General features: G+C 39.7%; 2 protein-coding genes across 3 annotated transcripts in view; both read left to right on the top strand.

Moving 5' to 3' along the window:
- The window catches only part of Shrm (shroom), a 159,388-nt gene that overhangs the window by 19,046 nt on the left and 115,462 nt on the right, over positions 1-24,880 (top strand). Inside the window, exon 3 of one of the 2 annotated variants that reach the window (XM_083055169.1) lies at positions 2,767-3,249. In XM_083055169.1, coding sequence (XP_082911295.1) covers positions 2,767-3,249 — 483 coding nt within the window. Of the gene's footprint in view, positions 1-2,766; positions 3,250-20,551; positions 21,050-24,880 lie in introns of those variants that run through there. The other variant, XM_083055179.1, reaches the window with a different exon arrangement.
- Positions 10,747-13,368, top strand: LOC145948000 (cilia- and flagella-associated protein 184-like). The gene is given in 8 exon segments (XM_083057766.1): positions 10,747-10,806; positions 10,870-11,220; positions 11,555-11,671; positions 11,926-12,222; positions 12,350-12,558; positions 12,919-13,128; positions 13,193-13,310; positions 13,312-13,368. Coding segments are annotated over 8 exon segments (1,419 nt in total).

Genomic DNA, 24,880 nt, shown 5'->3' with positions numbered 1-24,880 from the left:
GCGAGCGAGAATGGAAAGTCAGTATGGAAGGAGGAAGGCGTAGGAGAGAAAGAAATTAAATACAGGCGAGAGAGGCAGTCGGAAAGGGCGACAGGCAGGCGGGGAAAATAAAAGAAGAAAATGCGAAAGACTCGCGAAACGAGCCGTACAAAACCCGAAGAGTTGGCGAGTAAAAGGAAAGAGAGGAGTCCAAGAGTTCAGATCCGAGTACGAAAAGGTGTAGGGCAATCTTTGAAGGATGTTCCATGAAATCGATCGTTTTTGTACTTGACACGCGTATCATTATTTTTTTCTTTGTCCGCAAAATATATTTTTCTAATTATGTGCGTACTTGGGTCACATATGTATATAAAGATTACATTTGATTCTTATATTGTAAAGTTAAATGTACTGTCAAGTAACTTTGGAATAACTCCATTATCTTCTTCATTAAAAAATTTAGATGCTGTTTTTCATTATATTAAAATTTATTTAACAGTGGAAGATGAAAGTAAACCAAAAAATAATTTAGCATGTAATTCGTTGTGGCTACGGCATCGTCTTAAAATAATCATTGGCAGGTTGCATCCGCGATTTATATTTGCGTCAGAGCCGACAAGGTCACCAAATAAAATGGAACGAGGCTGGCGGAACGAAACGCGACAATAAGAGAATTGAACTCGCGAAGCAAGCAAAATGCATACAAATGCATTGCTTGGTACGCTGGATGCAGACTTCAGCGAATATGAGCATGACGCCGATGTCATGAATCATGAAGATTAAGCTATAATTAACTACGTTAAACGGACAGCGGAGAAAGAAGGTAGGAAAATAGCATTTAATAGTAATCGGACTGAAAGTGTCACGCTCATACAAAGTATAATTGGATTTTGCTTCAAGTTGACATGGATTAATTTAACATGGATTATAATTTAATGACGTTATCCTAGTTTGGTTTACATTAATCTCATTACCTTTTTATCTCGGTTGTTGTTGAAGTTGGCAGTAAATTACGAATATATATTATTAATTGGCATATATCTACGGTGAATTTTGTTGCAGAAGTTTTATAATCCTATACCACTTATAATTTTACAATAAGAAGCTCAATATTTTTTTTTACAAATTTACTGAAATATTAATTTTTTAAAAATAATTTGTATATGTATATATATTTTAATTAAAATTATGACATTTATAAATTTAGTTTAAGACAATGCATATATTACCCGTAATACTGTTTTCCATTTAAGCGAGAAAATGCGAGATATTTTTATCAGATTCAGGAGTACAACCGGTTACCACCAAAAGTGCAATCTCTAAAGAAGTCGTTGATTGGCCGAGAAGAAGTTCCACGATTGCTCCATGATAATGCGTTTGCTTTTGGGTTCGGGTGCGGTTCATGAGGCGGCAGGCAAAAACGAGCATCGGGAAAAAAAGCCGAAAAGATAACAGGGGGGTGAGCGGGTACCCGAACGGCCGGAGGGGGCGGTAAAACCGGAATTTCATACAGTGGCGTAACACGCCGGATAATACATGGAGAATCATGAAACCGAATCGAAACACTGCTACTTGATTTCTCGTACCAGCTTCCTCCTCTCTACCTTCTCTTTAATGTTTGAGTTTGAGATCTCGAGTGCCCGATTAGACTTTGAACGAGGTAGACTGTCCTCTTATCAGGAAGCCTAAGACAAGTTCTTTGCTGGTCAATTAAGTAACCTGCGTTATATATATACGCGGCTAATTAATTTCGCTGCAATTAATTAAGTGTATCTCGGAGCATCGCAAAGTACGCTCGCTCGTATGTTGAATCTTTAGACATCTTCTTCGATCTAGCTCAATTAAATATAAATCGTGCGCGATTGATTTTAATTATAATGTCGATTGTTAATTCAATGATGCAAACACCATTCGTTATTGCTGACTGTGATATACATTGTGATGACATCGCGATATAGAATTCTTTGATTTAACGCATCAATATAAGCGATCTATCGCGGCTCGTAACGAATGCAAGTTCAGTATGCAAAGTGGAAATTAATTGACATAGAGGAAGCGCCGGATATTGAGAAGGGAATTATCGATAAAGAAGAACTCTTGGGTTTTAGCCACACGTATATGAGGCGAGGTGGTACCATGTGGTGGCGGTTCCTCGTGGCGATGACCAGAAGTATTGATGACCTTGCCAAGGTCATTGAGTCCTAACTACTACCGGCCCTTCCACTCGTCCACCAGTCGCGTCTCAGTATTTCGTTCCACATGGCCCTTATTATTATAAAGCATTCGCCCTGATTTCTCGAGGGCGTGTGCCATTCATTCGCCTTCACTCGTTCGTCTTCTGGTCCTGTCTTTCTCCCTTCATCTTTCTCTTTCCCCACAAGGCCCTTTCTTCCTTAGCTACATACCTTTTTAGTTTTTACCTCGTTACATGCATGGCCTTTCTTTATCGATCTGTCTGGATACTGAAATCGAAACTGCTCAACCGAGGCCGTCATGGTCTATTGTATCGCGCTCTCTTCGAAGACCGTGAACGCAATCGCTTCATTTCTTGGCTTCTCCTCTCTTTTTCTCCATTGAAATATTATATTCCGTTGTCTCTTTTTCTCGTAACACGCGTTGCGGTTTCTTTTCATTGTCACCACGTAACAAGCGCGCTGCATTTTTCCATCTCGCGTTTTACTTGCGAACACTTGTAGCAAGAGAGAACGTATTTGCTAAAGAAAGTGATCGAGCATAATTTAATCGTAATCAATATATACATTAATAATTTTATCTTTTCTGTCGTAGAAACAAGACTGGCGACTCCTACGGTATTCAAGACAGCCATACTGGAAGTGGCGGAGTTGGTGGCATAGGAAAGTGGTTACGGGAACATTTAGGCGGCGGTTCCAAAGGAAGTCAGGACGTCAACTCTACGTTTGTCTCTAAAGAAAATGCAAGCATCAACGGCGGAAGCAATAAAACCTTGAGCAAGACGATTTATACGTCGCAGAATCTATACTGTAGTCTGCCGAGAGAGCATGGCCGCTACATACACAATAGCGGCCGAAAAATCAATCACGGTAATTTCACGAAGCCTCATGGTTACGATCGACCGCGATCGAACAGCATGAACCATCACGAGAAATCCATATCGGGCGACCTTGGGACCTTGACGCGAGGCGGACCGATCTATGGCAGCGAGGGCAGAAGTCTGAAGAAGCGAAATCGCGATTCTCGTCGATATTCGCTTCACGAGACACACGACCAAGGTCGCCATCGTCAAAGAAGGTAAGGATTATTTTTTATAAAAAATATTTTATAAAAAATGAACGTCTCCATCTGCCTTATCTTCTCTTATAAACCTTTTCACTTTTCTCTTTATCTAAATAATAAATTGTTTATCATATTTACGCAAAAAATGTCAATATAATTGCCTCAGTTAATATTTTTATCAATGTTGGCCGAAGAATATGCAAAATTAACATTTGACCTGAGGCAAAACATTTCTGCCCAACCCTCGTTATATACACATACCAGCCATAAGCATGCTAGCAAAGAGGGAGAAAGGACGATGTTGGGTATATACTGGGCGTACTGCTTTTTTCCTACGATGCCACTTTAATGAGGATTTCAACGCGCTGAAGACTCGCATTGCTTTTCGAAGTGCAGTTAGGTGACGAACCGTTTTTGTTCGCGCGCGTTTTAGTCGTCGAGGAGAATTCGCAGAAAGCTAATGCAGGAAACATACTGTTTCCTTGCGTACGTAGGAAATGCACGTCAAAGAAGGAAACAACTGCGATGAAGTGCTGAACATACGGAACACTTAATGCCTTCGATTGTATAAGGTGATGAAAACGGTCGAAGAGCCATTTATCGCGAATAATTCTTAAATCTTTTTACTTACCGCTTAGAGTATTCTTTATTCATGAGATTTCGCGACAACGTTTACATTGCAAACATTAATTTCGCGAGAATATTATTATATTCTGTATTGTACGTTCTCGATAAAAAAATTAAATTAAAAATTAATAATATAAACTTATTTTTATTTTCGCAGTAATATATAACATGCATATAATATTATGTGGCACGCATCGCGAAACTCATCACGCATTAACGTAAAAGAGACTCATGGAGAATTACTAATGTAACTCGAAAGGTTAATCATATTTTGATAGGAGATATATATGAGTAAGCAGTGCAAATGCATAACTTCTGTTCTCTAATCCATTTATGTCGACGATCCCTCATAACTATATATGTTAAATTATTTCCCACGAATTTGTTGAATAAAGTTACGTCGAGGAGCACGTAGAAGCCTCATTATTATTATCGCCGGCAATGGGAAAAGGAAGGGAGAGTCACGTATCTGGACATAAGACTTCCGTAATAATAGAAAATCGGATCGCACTATCTCTATTAGCGTCGGTTATTTGCTACGCGAAACATGGCATACGCCTGTACATACATACATCTCTCTTTGAAATAAAGGAAAATGCCGAATCACGGAAGGCCGCGCCTTTGTTTCGCGATGCTGTTAACTCGTCTCTTGATTCATCCGTTGGTTTGATTTATCGCGAAGTCATTCCGGCGAGCAACGCGATGACGCTTAATGCCAATTCATTCGACGAAATTATAAAACGCTCGATACGCGTACGTGTCTTTCGATTTCATTTTTCTTTTTTTTTTTTCTTTACCTTTGCGACTACGCAAACGTCGATGTTGCAGTACAGCGACAGCGTGGGACGCGCGACTTCGACGTTGCGTAATTTTCACCGCGGGAGCTCCCGACCAGGAATTCTTTCTCGTATTTTTCGCATATACGCACTATAATATATTCTTCTCCGATAACTTATTCACGCTCTCTCGGACATGATTTAGCGTAGCATAATGTAAACGTATATATGATTTATACAAGTATATATCGGGTTATATAACATAAAAAATTGAAAATATACGGCAATGCCATCGTCACATATGTTTAGAAATATGTCCTTACAGTGAAGTAAGAAGGGAAATAATCCATAAAAATTCAGAATCACTAGGAGGCATGAAAAGTGTTGTTTGTGTGTGTTTATTCGTTTCCCTTCAATGGAAATCACGTGTTTTATTAAATCGTACACGCTCGACGACATCTTTCTTCCCTCTGTATCATTTATTCCCGTCGTCCATTCTCCGAATAATAAATTGTAAACTTGTCTGAAATGATTCAGTACACATCGACACAGGTCGCGTAAAAGTTACGAATTCTCGGCGGAAAATACTAACATACATATCGGTTCTTATCCGCTGACAGTACGTTGGAAATGGAATGGTGCTATCCCATTATCTAGGATGATTTATCACTGCAACGCGTGACCCACGAACACTCGGCTATGCTCATGCTGCAGGGTAGGAGAACCTCGACATACGCGAAGGATGCACTAAATTAAAAAGAAGTAATGCCCTTGGCACTTCAGCACTTGGCGCGGCAATTTATTTCCCATCTTTCGCAAATAATGAAGTAAACACATGATGTGAACAAATTATAACTTCCCGTATCCTCTATTTTATCAATGTCTAGACATATATTTTTATTAAAATAATGGCATTTATCTCAATAAAACATTCTAATCAATATACAATTTAATAGCATATATTATTCTTTAATATTGATAATCGATTATGAAAATATTTAATAGATCATATAAGTACAGTTATTTACGTAATTCGTCATTTTTTCTTTTTATTCCCTTTTGACATGTTCGATCCCTTTAAAAATTCTTAGCGGAAGATATCTCTTCCCTCGTACAGGTATATACACGCGGTACTTCCTGCAGTATGGAACATTCCTTGACTAGCATGATTTAGCACGGCTGTTCGCGACGGTCACCGCGAATACTTGGTCGTACTACTCGCGACACGGGCATTGGAGCTTTACTTCGGATTGTGTTTACGTCTGGTATGCGGCCAATGTGCACGACTGAGATATATGGCTGTCTTCGTGCTCTCTTCGTTCCTCGTGCTATAAGGTCGTTTCATAGTACGTATCCGATGGAATTTGCGGATCTCTTCGCGGACGGGAAATACCAACGCGATCAGAGTTCGCCGGGCCCCGAAGAATAAGAGCGAGAATAAGGTGGAGACAGAGCAAGAAAAAGGGAAGAGGAGTGCGAGAAAGAAGGAGAGTTCGAGTAATCGGGATTGTTGGAGCCTGAATTTACTGCGGAGACCGCGATAACCTCGATAGGCCGACACACAGGCATATAGCCGTCCCGAAGTCGGTGAAACGTCTATCGTGACTCCCCCTTTTCGCGCCATGAATTTTACACGTCTCGAGATATCGCGATTGTTCTGGAGAACGTAATGAAGACTTGAACAGAACGAGGCAGCAATTTCAGAAGGCTACTATTAAATTTATAAGAAAGGCAATTTCTACTGTTTCGTAAAGATACATCATAACTCGCTAAATAATTTATTTCCAATTTCATCGAATATATAGTAGTGTCATTATTCTATTTTTAGAACAATCTAAACCTGTTTTGTAATATAATTACTCTGATCGCGTATTTCGCAACTGAAGAGAAAATAAATAAAAGCTGTAATAGATAAAGATACTGGTTTAGAAAGTCATTTTACTTTCATAGTACTATAATACTTATCCTTTTTAATGTTATTACACGTTCATTTACTTTACTTTTTTGTTAGAAAAATATAAGTAGATTCTACGACGTAGTTTTATCCCATATTTATCATAAATCTTTGAGCAGCATTGCAGTCTCCATGTATTTATCCAGGAGGTACAACCGAATCCATTTGCGGTTGCTCGAACGCAGGTGCTAGTCGATACTTTACACGCACATAGAGTCGGATTAAAGTATGAATACGAGATATTGAATGGATCCAATGGCAAAAATTGGGCGAGATAGCTGACCTCAAAACGCTAATGTATTTGTCAAGCAGGTTACCGATATAAGCATGTTGGGCGACTTATCTCTGCGATGATGCCCATCTTCTTTCTCTCTTGTCGAGGCCCGAGCGAACGTTCGGGGGCCCCACTTGTCTCGTTTTGCCCCCCTCGCGTCACCCATCAACCCGTGGCCCTTCTTACTTGTCCTCCGCGTCCTTCCTCACCGCGCCCTTTGGACTCTCTCCTTCGTCGCTCGCTTTCCTGCGGAGCCCCGTAAGCTAAATATAGCTAAGTCCGTGGTATAAATAGAATAACCCTGCGGGCCAAGATGGCCGGGGTCAGACATCGCATCGCCTGCTTCTTTTTCTTCTTCTTCCTTCTTCTTCGTTCCTCAGCTTCTGATTCTTCTTTTTCTTTATGCTCTGCTCTGGTCACCGCGATTTACCTGTCTCTTGCTTCACTGTACGATTACTCCGAAGGCTTTAACATCTCCGCCGATCTCCTCCCTCACACCCTTATTTAATTCTTACAGTCGACCTTACGCGAGAGAGGTCAACTCCCTCGATAAGAGTTCATCGACTCTTTCATACACCCTCGCAAAATTATTTAATGCTGAAATACATTTCAACCGGCGTTTGTGTATTTTAATGTCTATCGTCTCGGCAGTAGATGCTCCCGTGAAAAAATTTATGTGTCCCCCGAGCTCTTCCCGCGGCTCTATGCAGATAATTAAATGTATAGAGGAGTTATAGCATAGTCGGTAGATTCTCGAGTATAATTTACAAACGTTTAAGTTTATCACGAGATTGCATGCTACCGATTCTCATCGAATGTATGCTGACATTTTCGGTTAGAAAGTTACGAGGCCGATTGAAAGACTGCTCAACGAAGTACCTTTAATCAGTCTAGTTCACAATTGCGCTTTTTGCGCGCGAGATTAAATGCCTAACGACCTAGTACTTTATACGGGGATACGGTCGATGGTGCTCACGGAATATCCTGTGTTTATCATTTTATATGAGAAGCAGAGGTCGTAAGATCGAAAGAGTAGAAGAAGAAGAAGGAAGGGGAGAAGAAGAAGTAAAATAGAGAAAGCGAGAGAGGGAGAGGTAAGGAGAGGAAGAAAATGAGGAAGACGGCCCGAGGCTCAACCGACTCGGGCCAGAGCCGTATCGGCGGGATTAATGGCAGTGACATCCCGCTCGTGGCCAGATGAGATTCTCCATCTCACCCGCAAGCAAGAGCGAGAGAAACGCGACGCCAGCGAGCGACAAAAATGAAAAAAACAGAAAAGGAGAGAGAAAGAGGCATGTGGCAAGAAGGGAGGAAGGGTAAGGGGGTTCAGAAAAAGAAGTCAACGACGAAGCGGAGGAGGCGGAGGGCGGCCGATGTGGAGTCGAGTGCGTTGACCTTAGGATTCGACGCGCGTCCTTGAGGATACCAAGATGGCGAGTTTATGCAACCGGTCACAATGGTATCTGCAGGCTGCCGCGCTCCTCGTCGCGTTCTATTTGATGCACGACGATTCGACGCGCTTGCATTCTCGAAGGGATTCTCTTTCTCTCGCAAACGCGCGCGCGCGAATGTATCTTACATCCAATGTGCACCAATGCACACACGGATGTAACGCGTACAATAGTGGTCGTACGAGCTTCGTATGTACGTGGATCGCACGTACGACCATCACGGACACGAGCCGTTAAAGCCAGTCAGTCCAGTTTCCATCCCTGCAGCTTGCACGGACGGACGAGTCGGGAATATGCGGCGATTCGAAAGGAAATCAAATCCGAGGAAAGGCCAACGAACGGCCTGGACACACCCGGCCATATACTACATAACACTGATGTGTGCCTTATACATATATATATATATATATATATATATATATATATATATACATATAGCTATGTATATACATATAAAACTAAATGGAAAAAGATACCCGCGGCTCTTTTGCAATGGATTCCTCGAACGTTCGCGCGAATCCCTACGTTCGATGTCTTCCGCGTGGCACGTCTGTCTTCGGCTTGTCACTCGTCACGCCGCATAAACTGCTTTCTTACTGCTATCTCGATTCCATACTTGGTGCGACCGTGATGAACGAATGTCTTTCCTCGCAGAGTCTGGAAACTCTATAGCGCATGCCGATACGCTTTACGTCGCAGCATATCTCTACGAAATAAATCATGTGTTCTTCCATTTTCTCTAGATCAGAGAATATATGTGCAAGATATACGTATTACCTTTCGATACCATAAGAAGTATAATGTATATAATACACATGCCATATCATTTATTCAAAAGAACTTTGCACGTTCTTGTCTTTCATCGAAAATTCATCAGTAAATTTTTGCAAGTTTATAAAAAATTTTACACCCTTTCTTTCCCTGCAAGCATGGATGTGATAAAAAAATATGTATGCGATACTGACAGCCAGAGTATAAGAGGCCAGCATCTTTATATCATTCCACACGTGTATAAGTGACACATTTACGTCCATGAGCAATAATACATGTGCGTGAACACACATCTGTGTCGCTAGTCCGCATGTCCAAGCTTCTCACACGTGTATCTGCATATGTAAATGCATACACGAAGCAAGCAGGGATCCTTGATCCTACAGGAATGCAGTGCTAGCGGCTGCCCACGTTGTCTCAAGTACCTCGACTCTTTTCTTTCGTCTCCTCATATTGTCTTTACTTCTTTCTTTGTTTTCATGTGGCATCTAATCCCGGTAGGACTAAACATAAAATGCAAGGGGTACTATCAAACGACAGCACGCACATGTTCGTCATATTGTAATGTCACTTTCGTTGGCACGTATTGCCTTCCTTTGCGTCGCTCAAAAATAAATGAGGCATATTATTGAACAGAAAATACTAGCTTCTCTGCGTTGTAAAATCGATGCAATGGACAATAAATGTAGAAATAAAAGATTCAAAAATTAATATACATTATCAGAAACGTGAGAAGAATGCCGAATAATAAATAAGAGACGTATTAAACGACAAAGTTATTCATATATTTGACTTTCTAAACATATATGTCTATTTGAATATATGTATATGCATCGTGTGTATCTTAAAGCACTTTAATTTCTTTTATTAGTTAATTCTTATTATATATATTCTCGCACGATAATATTTATATATAAATATAAAAATAATTGTCTAAAAAAAATATTTAAAAAATTCGAATTAAATAATTATACACTTGACATTTTACGATTATATTGTAAAACTGATTATGAAATGGAAATGCACTTTCCTTTCGTCGAACGAAAAGAAACGCGATGACGAAACGTTATGCTGCATCGTATTTTTTTTCTTTCTATTCCTGACGAATTACATATACGTGCCGTTGTTAATTCCCCTCGCTTTAACGTCCGACGAACGAAAGATACTCGGGTTTCAACTCAGTATGTTACTGCCATCATGTGCGGCTCTCGTATGTGTGATCGAATGAGTCCCCTATAAATAAACTTTTCATACATCAGCGGGGAGAGTGGTCAGCGCGTAGAATAAAGCACACGGAGATGAAATCATACCCTGCGCGCCGCAGGATGCACCGTGCATCCTCACCGACGGTGTCCGGTAGCTCGCAGCAGTTTAATCGACGTTCTGCGAGAAACTTTTCCTCCCAGCAATGCCTGCGTGAGCGTGAGTTAAACCAACGCGGTGGAGAGACGAGCGTACATAAGAGAAAAGATCATCACCGATCGTCAAGGTCGACCGCATGCGGCTCGGGGGCCTCCATCGCGAAGAAGCGTCGATCCGGTCGCGGTAAATTCGTTCGACTGTTTTCATCGTCTGGCAGCTGTTATCCAGCCCCATTTTTCCTCCGCGTCCTGGGGCGCGACCGCTTACATTTATCGATTTAAACCAAGTCTCGATGTGATGGAGCAAATGATGGAGAACGATGTGGACGGCGGAGTCACCGACGAGGTAGCGACCGCGGTAATTTATGAACATTGCATGAAGAATTCGATAACGTGCGATTTTTCTTTTTCTTTTTTGTAGAACAACGGAGAAAGGTTATATATGAATGCCAACGATGTGAGCGATGATCATGAGAATTTGGTACTGAAGAGTGAAGAATTTCAAGAAGAAGAGAAGGAGGAAACGGAAGAGGAGGAGGAGGTGGAGGATATACACGAAGCGGATGAGTCTTTTATTCGGGATGAGGAACTGGAGGAGCATGAATATGATGAGGAGGAAAGGTACGAAGAACGCAGTGTCGAGGACGAGGAAGTAGAAGAGAAAAGGGATATGCCATCTATTGCGACAATCTCCACCGCGGCAGAAAAGCCCGAAGAGGAAGTACAAGAAGTGATAGAGCCCGATCACGTGCTCGCTGAGATACCAGTCGAGGTTCGCATAAACTTGTCATTCTGCGTCATTCTACCCGTGGAATTACTGTGCCTCACGACCTTCGTAATATTCTAAAGACTTAAGCCTCCCTTCTCATTACGCTTCTCCGCCCGAAAGTATTTCCGCATTGTATACAATTTGTGTTACGTTGTTATTGTGATCGATTGAAATGGTAATAATAAAATGCTTCCCCCAAGCATTCCAAGTCTTTTCGTAAAAATAATAATATGATGATAGTATTGCGTACATAAAAAAAGAACATATATAAATTATAATAAATTAAATACTCCCACCGCACCATTTGTACTGAGATTTAATGTGATTGCCAGTGCAGATTTTTGCCAGTCGCGAGACAATGATTAGACAATTGAAAGAATTTCTAGCCGAGCAAGCAGAATTACGAAGGAAAAACAGGCTTCTTGAGGTGTGGATTTCCAAGCACATAAGAAAGGTTAAGTACTTAAATAATTTATATTTTTTATATCTCATACTGGAGATTATATAGAGAGAGTAAATTTTACATATATACATTATTCGATTTTTATTTTACACTGCAATTAGCTATAAATTTTATTTCTATTTCTTTCCTGATCTCGCGTTGCAATTAAGATGAGTTCTTATATCAAGTACATATACAACGTAGAGATAGTAGTCGCTGCTTTTAATAAAAACAACTCTTATCACGATGCGTACACGCATGCACAGACGCAAGAGAAAGTGATATCTACAGACGGGATGAAGGAATCCGAGCAAATGGAGCAGATTTATATACAGACATTGCGTACGTATAAACTGCAGCTCGATGATGTAACGGAAAAGAGAGCGCGGGCGATGGCCGATATGCAGGATTACGAAGACAAGATGCAAAAGATGCGCGATGAGAAGGCACGAGTATTCGACGAACTCCTGGATCGCGAGAGGGAAGTGGCGACGGGTCTCATTTACGCGAAGACCGGACGAAAGATCACAGAGAAGGCTGTCAACGAGATAACCCGTCGGCAGGTGTAACTTAATGACTGTGAATCATCACTTGTCTATTACAGCAATTATGCGGCATATACCAATTAAAGCAGCCGTGCGTGCATGTTAGCGTTTCCGAGGCTCACGTGAGGACTTCTTACATTGCCAGATGTCACGACGCGAGATTCTCGCCCGCAATCGTTACGAGTATATCGTTCTGCAGCATCGTTTCGACGAAATAAATTCGCTGCTGCGATATCTGGAAACCCTTGGGGAAGGAATGACTGCTATGGATTACGATGTTTTGTACATCGCTCATGTGAATTACAAAGATAAATTGGACGAACGTGACAGAGAATTAGAAAAATTACGGAACAAGTGGGTTAAAATTTTGCCTTTGCATATATATTAACAAATCTTAAATATTTATTAAGAATTAAATTAAAACTTGGCTTCTAAAAAAATTATACCTTCGTTCGCTGAATCTTTTTTTTTAGTTATTTCGAAATTATCGATATAAATATCGTGTTTGGCACTATGATTTTTGCGCTGGCAATATTTTATAAATTGTATTACTGGTTCAGATAGAGTTATCTGGAGAGATATCTAGTCGCAGCTTTAGTATGAAAGATCTTTGACTTAAGGCGACGAATGAATTATTATTACCGATATATCTTTCTAATCATCTATTGGAACGAGGGATTTTATTAATAGAGCTTGTTGGCAAATCGAAATTAGAATCGCTGAAGTGGTTAACGGAGTCGCTCACTACAAGGAAAAGGAGACATGCCTCGCGGAGGACATCGAGTTTGAAGAACGCGAATTGGACGAGTATCGTGAACAGACAGCCAGAGTTCGAGAGGACGTCAATAAGCTCCATTTAATTCTGAAAGATTTACGACAAGCTCATGACGAGAGGAGACTCGAAGGCGGGCTGCTGATGGCTCCGTAAGATCTGTTAGTTTCGTGCGTAGCGATTTCGGTCAATGTCATTCACGGTTCATTGACCCAGGCCTGTGCTGCGTGAGATGGAGAGGACGATAAAGTCGCTGGACGCCTTAAGGAATGACATTGAAATAATCAAGCGCGAGATTCAGCAGTACGGCCCTGCGAAGAAGGGGAGAAAAAGGGAATAGTAAAGTATTGGCAATGTCGATGATGACACAAGGCAAACCGGGTCGTTCCTAATAAATGATGGAAATTCTGTAACGTCTCTTTCACACACGAGGATTTATTTACTGGCTATATAGCTTTCGCGAAAATACATGTGACGCCTGCGGACATGACGCAAATAAGTACTATGTTTCTTCTTTTTTTTTTTTTTTATCTTTGATCCGTCCGTCCGTACTTGTTGCGAAACAAGATATATAACCGAGCCAAGAACGGCGCAGCTGGTCCAATAATTAGCGAATCTCGCGGATTAATCGCCGAGTGATTGATTTCGCGCGCGGGCATTATATGAGAAATAAACCGCACTTGTGTAAATCACAAACACGCCCACGTACGCCATACCGAAGCACTTGGCTTCTTGCACGTGAGTGCGATAAGTCGTTCGCATTATCGCCTTCTGTGTGACAGCTTAATATCATACTAGCAAATATCGCATAGTGATGGTACGACTCGACCAAACAATCGCAAATTTCCTACGTTGTTGCGCGCAAATTACTGTTCACACCGTATCACAATTATGTTATCGCGATTTAAGACGAACTCGTCATTCCGTAATCGTGATTTCACATTATTCATGAAGCCTTATAATTAAAGCGCTACGGCATATTCAGCGGTATATTAATTAAAAGGATAGGTCTGCTCGCAGAAATCAAGGGCTGACAACAGAATATAAAATTAAAGAAAAGGTTTTTCTGCGTACAACGCTTTCAGTCGATTTATATTTCAATTCTTCGTATGTGTGTGTGAGCGAATCTTTCGAAATCAAATTAATTCGTCCAATCGTGTCAATCCGCCTACGGATGTTATTACATACGTTCGTTGATCACGATTGATGCGTATTAGTGGACGATTTATCTGTATATCTCAGTCGTACAGGCACACATTTTCTCGCTGCACATACAAAAACAGGTATGTTAGTTAAAAATGTATTAATTATGAATCCGTGCAAAAAAGAAAAAAAGAAAAAATAAATCTGCATACAAATTTCCACCAGGCCTGTCTCGCGTCACACACGCGTGACGTCAGTTTGCTCTTAACTCGATTACTGCATTAGAGCGAACGCATGCGTGTAAAGTCCGGCGTACTCTTAACTGTCCATGCATATGGAATGAATCCAAGCAAGGCAGAATAAATTGAGTACGCGTGAGAACATTAATTCTTTCGACAAACGTTTTGCTCTTCTTTTTCCATTGATAAAATTATACGCAAAAGTCTCGTTCGAATTTCGAATCTCTGTAGTTTCGTCACTGTTCTGGACATTAGAGAAAAAAAATGTTATAACATAAATCAACGTTGCTGCAAATTTGCTAAAATAATAGAATTTTTATTGCAACATTTTATTCTGATCAAACTGCGTTAAAATCTTAAATTCATTTCTTTGCCATTGCAAACATATTTTTTTAAATTATCAGAAACGCGATAAGAAAATTTAGCATTCACATGGATACAATATTTTTCAATGAATTTTTTTATGTTAAAGTTTTAAAACTTTAACAGTAGGAGGAAAAAAAATTATTAATTTTTGTTGCGCTCCCAATTTGGCATGTAAATACTTTGCACACATGTGCTATTTTTTTATTTGTTGTACAATATCTTATCTTTTGTCCTAGGCATAAATATCCTGAACTATAAGCTTGAAATAACGAGCTGAGAGTCTAGTTGTTGTTTATGTATTTTCAAGAATGAATAGAGACACTAGATTATCATAAATTCGATCATTAACAAAAGGTTTTATTTTTTTAACTCAACCGACTACCCTACACTTCACATTTTTCTTTGTCTCTTGATCACTTCTCCGACTGTCCCTTTCCTTTCAAGTTTTATACTAACCCGCTTTTTTAAAAGACACAAAACGCGTAGTATGGATGCGAAACTTTTAATTTTAACAAACAACTAACGACTTCTATTGTATCACTAAGTAGCTTAATGGACTGAGTCTTTTAAATGTCTTTCTTTTCAAACTTCGGCAGTCATGTCTCGCTTTTTATATAAGTTTTGATTATGTCCAACGATTCTTAATGATTATTACGTTCCATCTATTTCCCTTATATTCCCATCTCGCACTGAAGTTTCGAATCACCAAGGCAGGTTTCTAACCGCATAAATGAACCGAGGTTTCGTAATTCTTATTACAGGCGCGAATGAGTTAGTGGAATAGCATTAGATTAGCAAACGCGTTTCATTGTCAGCGTGTGGGTAGTCCCATTCATTCATCCACCCACCAAAGCACGGTGTAATTTCAAAGATTCTAAAGGTTATCTGAATACATATATGTGTATATATATATATATATATATATATATATATATATTCTCGCATGCGGGCGTGCGCGATCCCAGGATCACGAGTAATCGTCGAAAAAGGATATTCATTAATTTCACGTAGGCGTAGAATTGACTTCGGCGACAAGATAAAATCGAGCGAGGGTGTATTTCCCGCCGTTCGCGTCGGAAGGGCGAGGCAATGATCAGGCGAGGCTGCTTCGCATGATTTGGGGCCAATTAGGGCCGGCGTTGAAGCCATTAATCCCTTTTGGTAATTTGTCCGTACCCGGAATTGATTTAAGGCCGACGCGTGGATCGAAGGTAAGACGGATGACTCTGTGTAGACTACGAGAAGAGGTGACGTGTCAATTAAGCTACCCTACAATTCACTGGAAAATTATGTACGGAGACCACGATACGTGGCACGATAAATCACGGCCGGTTTCTCAAATGCTTTTTGATTTGATGATTATTTATACGTGTTCGATAATATATGTCTCTCCCGATGCTCCTCGAATGCAATCCTCAATATGCGATCGTTCCTCGAGGGTCGTTTAATCGCGTTATTAAAGCCTATTGCCAATTGTTTGTTTTTATAATTATTCGACAATCGGGCTCTACATTTTCGACGTTGAACTCGTATATTAAAATGCTACTGTAATATCTTATTAAAAGGATGACACACATTTTTGGGGAAATTTTCATTGTTCGGCGATCATCAGGCGACATTTTTCCTGGCTATTCTTTGCTATTCAGATCTCACAGTCAGGTAGAAAATTCATATTGCGAGATCGTACGAGTTTCTACCTGCGTTTCTGAAAACTGTTCTTTAAAATTCCAGCAAAAAAATTCCAGAGAGTTTTTTAAAATTTATTTTCTTTTTTCTCTTTGTTTTTTTAATGTAGAATTCTTTTTTTTATATGAGATAAACTCTTTTCTTATTTCTATTTTATTTTTCAGTAATTGTTAACTTTTTGTGCGGCTACAAAAAATTTGTCTTTGACTGAGAAATGTTTTATTACTACTACTGTAATTATTATTATTATTATTACTATTATTATTACTACTATGTTTTGTATTTATATTGTTTGCATTTCAGAAAATTATCTAACTTTTCTTCGAAACAGATTTGATATAAAATATTATCGAAATTTCCATTTTTTTCCAGATTTAATTTGTGTTTTTTTTTTACAGACCTTTTGTTATTTTCTTGTTTCTTTCTTTCCTTCATTGCTCTCTTTCTTTATTTCATTTACTTTATCAACATGACCTGTGTCAGAGTTTAATATCTTTGATAATAAACAATGTATCACGTAAACCGAATGGCTGGAAAATTATGTATGTACGGAGGCAAAGCAAAACCATGCAAAACAAAGAGAAATCTCTCGACATAACTTGCCGGGAGATTGGGTGCATTTACATTTGTTTTGCATACATTTCGTTGTACATACAATCTAACTATGGTATGGACTTTCATCTGTTTACCATAAAAAATTAGAGCTATCTAATCCCAATAGAGATTCCACGGCTTGTCTCTCACGCGGTCTCGCCCTTTCCCAATCGTTCCCAAAGTTGATCTATCGATCGATCTCACGACTCTTTATCCGATTCGAACTGGATCGAGTCAGTGAATTTTTCCGCATTAATGTCGATTTCGCAGTAATTCATCGCGTGGTACAATTCGAAGCTTGCTAGTGAATGACTAATGTAATATTTAGTAATCGGCGTGACGTCTTCAATTCAGACAGTGCACGATCGCGAACGAAGAAATTGCAAAATTGCAACGAGAACGGTCGTAAATTTCTTAATCAATTTAATGTCTTCGCTGAACTATGTATTAGGAGAACTATTGTATAATTGTAATAAATTGTAATCTATAGTGCCACGTGTTAGATTCGCTTCATAGAATCGATAAAAGTCGATAGATTGTCTATATAGTTGGCTAGTTGGTGCGAAGCTGGTTCTCGCTCCGTCTTTTCTATCGCGCACGAAATTTTGCAAAAGGTCGAGCGTAACGCGGCAATTACGCGAACGCGGAACCCTTCTGTAAAAGGGAAAACGCAGGAATCATGTTCACTCTCAAGGTCGACCAGTATCCTACCGGCCCCTGCCGCAGCCTGCATAACGCGTTTCTATTACGCGGTCAATTGCAGCGATTGTTGCGTGTCTCTCGCAATCAGTGGCTCTCGGTCTACACGTGCTCCGTATCTGTGCGCATTTCTCTCCCCTCTTTCTTTTTCTATATCTCAGTTTGTACTCTCGAGAAACTCATAATGCATTAATCTCGACAGCGCTAAAAAAAAATTTGACAAAGTATCCATTAGATATTTTAATCGTGACAAGGAGTTTATATAGCTTCCGAGAGCTTTGCTTTCGATTTCTCTTGACCCGCATAAGGAAATCTATTGGAATAGCCATTACTTTAATCACGAGATTAAACGGTCCCGAGCAGAACTAATTTCTCGAAAAATTCCGTTGAAACCGCTCACAAAGAAGGTCGGAGATCTGCCCTTCCTTAAACCAGTTACGCGACACAACGGTTTCTTTCGGGACTGATTGCACGCACGAAAATGGCGTAATCATCGTGATTAACGAGGAAATCATGTCGCCGTCCTCGTCGTTTTCTTTCGTCGTTCGAGCCTCCAATTGGAACACGTCGCCGTTCGAGAGACCGTATGGTCATCATATTGGAGCGTACGAGGTAACATTTGGGTCGATACACAAAGCTGCCGATCGCTAGCGTGAAAACGTGCGTGCGTCCTTGCATATAAAAAAAAAATATATATATATACATATATATTTATATACAGATATGCGTCACGATATACAACTTGCGCGAGACCCTGACGTAAGTACGGCTGACGCAAGTGAGTCTCTTCTACTGCGAGACAACGACGCGTTTTCGATCAAACATGTTCCTCACGATGCTGTTCCATGTCGCATGTTATCAAACATTCGGGAATGTTTTAATTGTACCGGTAATTGAATCGACCTTTCCTCTCTCCGGGTCAACAGCATCCAAGGACTCGACGTCCTTGGCCACAACCGGCAGATGGTTGGCAAGACGTTGGTCGGCGCAATCCGGCTCACGGTGCACACCAATGCTGGTATGTGCATTCGTGCCCGTACGATCTAACTTACGAGGCAACATCTCGTTTCTTTCGAACTGGCCGCGAACAAGAGCAAGAAGATGCCGGTCGGGGCGCCTTGAGTGCCTCGACGACCGAGAATTTCCTCGGGGATATTGTCGCGACTTCACGCGCCGAACCGCCGCGCCTGCATGCTTGTTTATACTTTCTTCTTCTTCTCTTCTCTTTTTTTCTTTGACATTTTTATTTTCAATGTTACATCCGCCCGGAAAGGTCGAGGCACGCGTTAACCGATACTTTATGCGCCTCGCGAGAATTATTCCCGATACACGATTGTAAATAATGCCATTGTATGATCACGCATTCACGTAGACGATTGCGCAAGTGCGCAGCATGTATGTGGACACTTATCCTGGACACGGCGACACATTTTCAACGTTATGCATAAATGTGAAATTATGTAAGTACCGGTAAGCATGTAATAAGTTTAAACCAATACGGTATTTTAGTAGAACTTTACGAGGCGCGATACCTGCGTGGGTGCATGAGTGCGCGCGGAGTACGAATCCAGAATCATTTTTGTGGAGAGGAACACACGCGTGTCCGACTGTATGGTAATAGATAAGCATTCATAAATTTATATCGAAACGATAATCTGTTATCGTTAAGCGTAATGTTATAACTTTTCTCCACGCGGATGTGCACATGTCGATAAACTTGAAAAAAAAAGAAACCCTTGGCACGTCTGGACAACTTACGCAATTAAGTAAAAGTTTTATACGAGTGATTAGAAAAATATGATAAATTGATAAGAGTTTCTCATAAATATTTTATGATTACTATATTACTTTTTATAATTCAAAAAAACTCAAGAGGCTTATTAGGATCATATAAATCAAAATGATTTTCATACATTATTATTGCAACAGTTATCTATATATTTCTTTCAAAAAATCCGCTTGACATTATTATTCGTAATTTTATTTTGAAAGAATGATGCTGATTGACTTTAATTGCGGAATATTGCGCATCCGCGATTTAATGAATCATCATTTAAAAGCATAAGAGACATCGGAATGTATTTAATTATCTAGCTGTAAATTATTCGCTTCATCTTTAGATTTCGTGATTGATACTAATTTGTAATTCCATGAAAAAATAATTTAAACATTAATCATTTTACTTTCACGCGAAGGACCAGAGTTATACGTTTTCTTTATAGAATCTGTATGTATGTATGTGTGTAAGCATTCTCTTTTTTTGGGACCACATTTATAACGTATAATTTCATAGAGAATATTAATATACATATACAAATTACTTCATGTTTGATCATCATTATTAATGTCATCGTCATGAAATTCTTCTTAATTAAAGTTTGACAGCTCGATACGTGGATACCGCGCGTATCCATATCCTAATTAAATTTCTAGTTGCCTGATTGTAAACGGAAAGACCTTGAAATCGATGTTCGAGTAAGCTTTGACTTAATCCACGCGAATTTAGCGCGTATCGCAAAGTACGAGCAGGATAACGCGGCCAGGGAGCGAACGTCTCGAGGACCGAACGAACGGAGAGAAGAGGGATAATAGACATACATAGATTGTAGCAGTCGTGGAGAGGCCTCTACGGGCACGGAGGAATGAAGAGCGGGTAGTGCGCGGTCGTTTGCCTTGGATTGCCTTCGAACCGGCGGAGCACCGAGCGTCCGATCCCGATTCTGATCCCGGCTGGTTTCCGCCGCGCGCATTCCATCCAGTCAAATCGGCCGTACTCGGCTCTGCTCGCAGATCTTCGATCATTGCCGCTCTCAGTCGCCCAGTTCGGACCGGCTGTCGACTAACATCGGCAACAGTCGTGCATCGGCACTTGCACGGAGTAGACTGCGGGCTACGTCCTTTATTTCAAATCCGGTGAGAGAAAATGACTCCGGCATCTCCGTCGTGCTCGTTAGACGTTCAAGACTTTGTACGTTGCGAGACTGATAGCGTGTCGTTCGTTGGTGTTACGTTGATACCGTGGTGAACCTATCTTGGAGTTCAACTTTGAAAAAAAAAAGAGATACCTACGAGAGAATCGCGCTCTCCTGCACGTGATTCCAAAAAGAGCGTTTTCTTTATGAAAAGAGCGCTCTATCGTGTTTTAATGTGGTGTTAATATACAGTGGATGTGCTGATTTCATCGTTTCTACCGCGCATTTATCCTCATCGCCATCGTTTTCCTCACGGACTTCGCGATTGATTTGGAGAGAGCCTTTTTCTGCATTGGAAACGGCATAGCAACGACGATCGAGCAGAGCTGCAGCCGTCTTTGAGCATCAACAGGTGGAGACCTGCGGAGCTATAGGTATATATCAGCTTCTATATGTTTCTACGCTTCGCTCTTGCCAACACCTGCGCATCGCGCCAGGTGGCAGCGTAAAGGCGCAAGCGTCTTTACTCGTAAGGGTTTCCTAGGCGATACTTTGACGAAGCCCGCTCGTATTCACACCTGCCCATTAGTACGGACTCTCACTCTGCTTTTCTTGAAAGCGCAATACCTTGCTAATGCCACGTGTTGGTGGAGACAGTTCGTTACATAACATTACGAATAACGCGCGCGGTTTGATCTTGTCTGTTTCAAGTTTCACTCATCCACTCATTAAAGTCTCCATTTTTATGTGTAAAAATTTCGTAACCCTCAACCCTATTCAACAAGAGTACGAAACTCTCTGATGATATTGCCATTGAAACGTGCCATTGAGCCATTATGAATATATTTAAACTTGGTATAAATGAATCCATTCCCAAAGTAGCCTAATGACATTATGCACCCAACCGAGCGAGTTAAATACTGCACTTAAAATTCGGCGCGCTTGACATTCTGAAATAGCTGGAAACTTCCTGCCGTAACAATGTGAAGAATTCGGTCTTTGTCCTCTTCTATTCACGAGAAGAAACCAGCAATGTAAATTTTAACAAATTCTTTTTTTATCTCTACAAATTTCAAACGACGATTCTTGAGAATTCTTCTCCGTGGCGCGCGCATTTTCGTCCTCCTTGCGAAATATGCACCAAACATCATCGAGATATACGATGTTCGAAGGCGTAAATTGAACGGTAAGGCAACGTTGTATGAAGCGCACGTTCTCGTGTATAAGGCATACGCGATGCATCAGATGCGGTCCGCCATTACCGGCGAACCGACATTCTTAAGGAATCTCTCTCTGGTACGGTCGACCGGTACGTTGAACCGATTTTCCGGTTAGATCCATTGTTTGGTTTATAAGGCCTCGGCGTAACTTTCTTTTTAGAAGAGACGCTCGCACGCTCACATCAGGCAGTCGCAGTTATAATCGGCTCGCTGCTACTCACTGCTGAGTAGGTTGTTGACCCGTGAGTCTCTTTCGAGTCGCGTTGATTTTTTTTTAATAATTCACGCTTCGTGTTCCTTGCACGCGTGGTGTGGCACGGCGATGACCTTGACACCAAGTCGATACCAAGGCTGGTGCCTTGACCTTTTCCGCACGCGGCGCATCCATAGATTATTTCTTCGTCGTGGCGGACAAGCGCGATGTCGGCGCGCACTCGCGTGAATCGGAGCGAGATAGGATTATTAAAATCTTTGAATAGGTATACATTATAACACAGGATAAAATTGCGATTGTTAACATTTAACGTGAACGTGTGATTATAATTGCGTGCGGATAAATGATTAATCTTCATAAATGTGCGGTCGGATAAGAGAGATATTAACTATTATATGTTAATTTTCAAAAAAGGATGTTTAGTATATATGTGTGTGTTTTTTTTAACTAAAATTGAGGTTGTGCTAGTTACATCTAGATTACTTCATTATTTCCTCCGAGTAACTCGAAGAAAGAGAAAAGATAAAATAATATCTTTAAATCCGTGATAATAGAATTGAATATTATACAGATTCAAAACGTGAGAATAGAATTCTTGCAAATTTTAACAAATGTAAGATAAACAGAAGAAATAAATTGTTGATTGTTTTGTATTATATTAATTATAAACTCACATTAAAATATAATAATTATATTATTGAGATTTACTCGCTCACTCTGTCATGAATTAGAGCGAAAGAAAATTAAATTAATTTTTCAGTGAGTGTACTGATAATGGTATCAGATTAGGAATATGAAACATAGCAGTAACGTGTGAATGTAATTGCATGGTTCAATTGATAAACATGTAACCAATATAAGAGAGAAAGATATATATTGATTATTAAATATTACTAAATTTCAAACCTTGCTAAAAAGATTATAATAATATAAGATTTGTTTACGCGTCTTTTACGTTTATAAGAGAACATTTACGTTGTAATAAATAAAAAATAAAAAAAAAATACTGTTTTAGAGAAAGAATGATGAATTGGTAATAAGTTTTCTTTTAACTTCTCGTTGCGGTGTATAATCACACATACATAATTTAAAATAAAGCTACTTGAAAAAAATGACTTATATGCATAGAAGGATGAAAGTGCTACTTTCTACGTATTAGCGTAGAGTTACTGGTGTTCACGCAATCGTTGATGATTAGAAAAGTAATTGCGCAATCCCCAATGAAAGTATTTGTGTGTTCGGTGGTAGTGCCGGAAATGTCAAACGCTATAACTCGACCGGCTTCGATAAGTGTATTTGTCCATGTAATGCGTAAAAAATTGTTGCGAGACCGCTATCGGGAACAACAAAACTATCTTACTATGAATGTGCTCGTTTTCTTTAGACATTCGTGTGCGCGAAGGTTCTTTTCATGAATGAAACATAACTACTTTCGAGAATTTCGCTTGTACAAAGCATCAATGCCGGTAGCTACCTGTAATAATTACAGTTGAAGCAGCAACTACTACGGCAACATACCAAAGACCAAAAAGATTATAAAAAAGTGTGAAGCTTAAAATACCATTATTAAACTACTCAATTTGTGACAAAGCTATAATGAAAGTTATTGCATACAAGCTTTTGTATCTTCTGACAGTAAATTATTAATTATTTTATTTATTTATAGAATCATTTACAACAATTCAAATTTATTAAAGATGTATACATTTATTTACTAAATATAAGTTTAACTTGTAGGTGTAGAAGTCTACAGAATTTATGTCACATTTTTAAACAAAAAAGAGTCTGGACTCAAGGATTTACGATAATCGTCTTTTTTTGTGTATCTTATACCTGGTTAGTCTAGGTTTCAAAAGAAATATGTTTTCCCTAAATATTTTTTGCGAAACGGTTTAAGATTTATGGCGTTGCCTAGTTTTTCTTCTCTGAATTTCGGGTATCTATTTTGACGGAACATTTAAACGACCATATCGTAATGGGCGGCTTTTTTTATGGCTACACATAATTCTACGTATTTAAAGATTCTGCTGTAGTGTGAAAAGGGAAGGAGGGGAGGAAACATACGAAATAGGTGAAACTATTGCCTTGAAAGTATGCGCAACACATATTGCTCAAGAACATTTGACGGTAGGTCTCTCGAATAATGTGAACTTGCCGTATTCACTCGCGTTTAGCGAATGTAGGCTTCTAGTTCTTCAAGTTGCATCTCTTCTCTTCGATTATTACTAGCCAGAAGATCCAGTTGGACTAGAGCACGTTCCAATTCTATCGCAAAGATCAGTAATCGCTTTCCAGGTCGTCTATGTAGAATTACGTGATCTATCTATCCCGATGATTATACATAAACTGTCTCAGGTGGGAAAGTCATTATTCTGATAAATGACTATCGGTCATTCTGAATAAATCAATTTCTACTAATAATTTAATGCACACGATATTCATTTGACCTAATAATGAAAAAATATATATTTAAATTATTTTGCAATATATTTATAAGTTAAAAAAATTATATACATATATAGATGGACTCATAGAGTATGTTGCTTATTTTTTTAACCATTTCAGACAACATTTATTTTATATTATTCCAAATGATAAAAATAAAAAGCAGTCATTAAATCGATTTGATCGGCGTTATGCATTCAAGAAGGGTGAATCGATCGCGACCGATGACTGATTGTCTAGGCCATTTATCTCAGCGCATCTTGAATATTTTTTCCCATCGCTTCTCTATCCGGCCATCCTACTACCTTGTGCGTACAATATGTCGGTAGACATTGCAACCGGATGTCCTTCGTATAAAAAGAAATAAAAATAGAAAGGAAGAATAA

Source organism: Prenolepis imparis, unplaced genomic scaffold (genome assembly GCF_030444845.1).
Source record: "Prenolepis imparis isolate NDT839.2.m4 unplaced genomic scaffold, iyPreImpa1.0 SCAF_2, whole genome shotgun sequence".
Taxonomy (NCBI): domain Eukaryota; kingdom Metazoa; phylum Arthropoda; class Insecta; order Hymenoptera; family Formicidae; genus Prenolepis; species Prenolepis imparis.
Note: the sequence above shows the minus strand (reverse complement) of the source record. Positions and strands in the feature narration are given on the sequence as shown.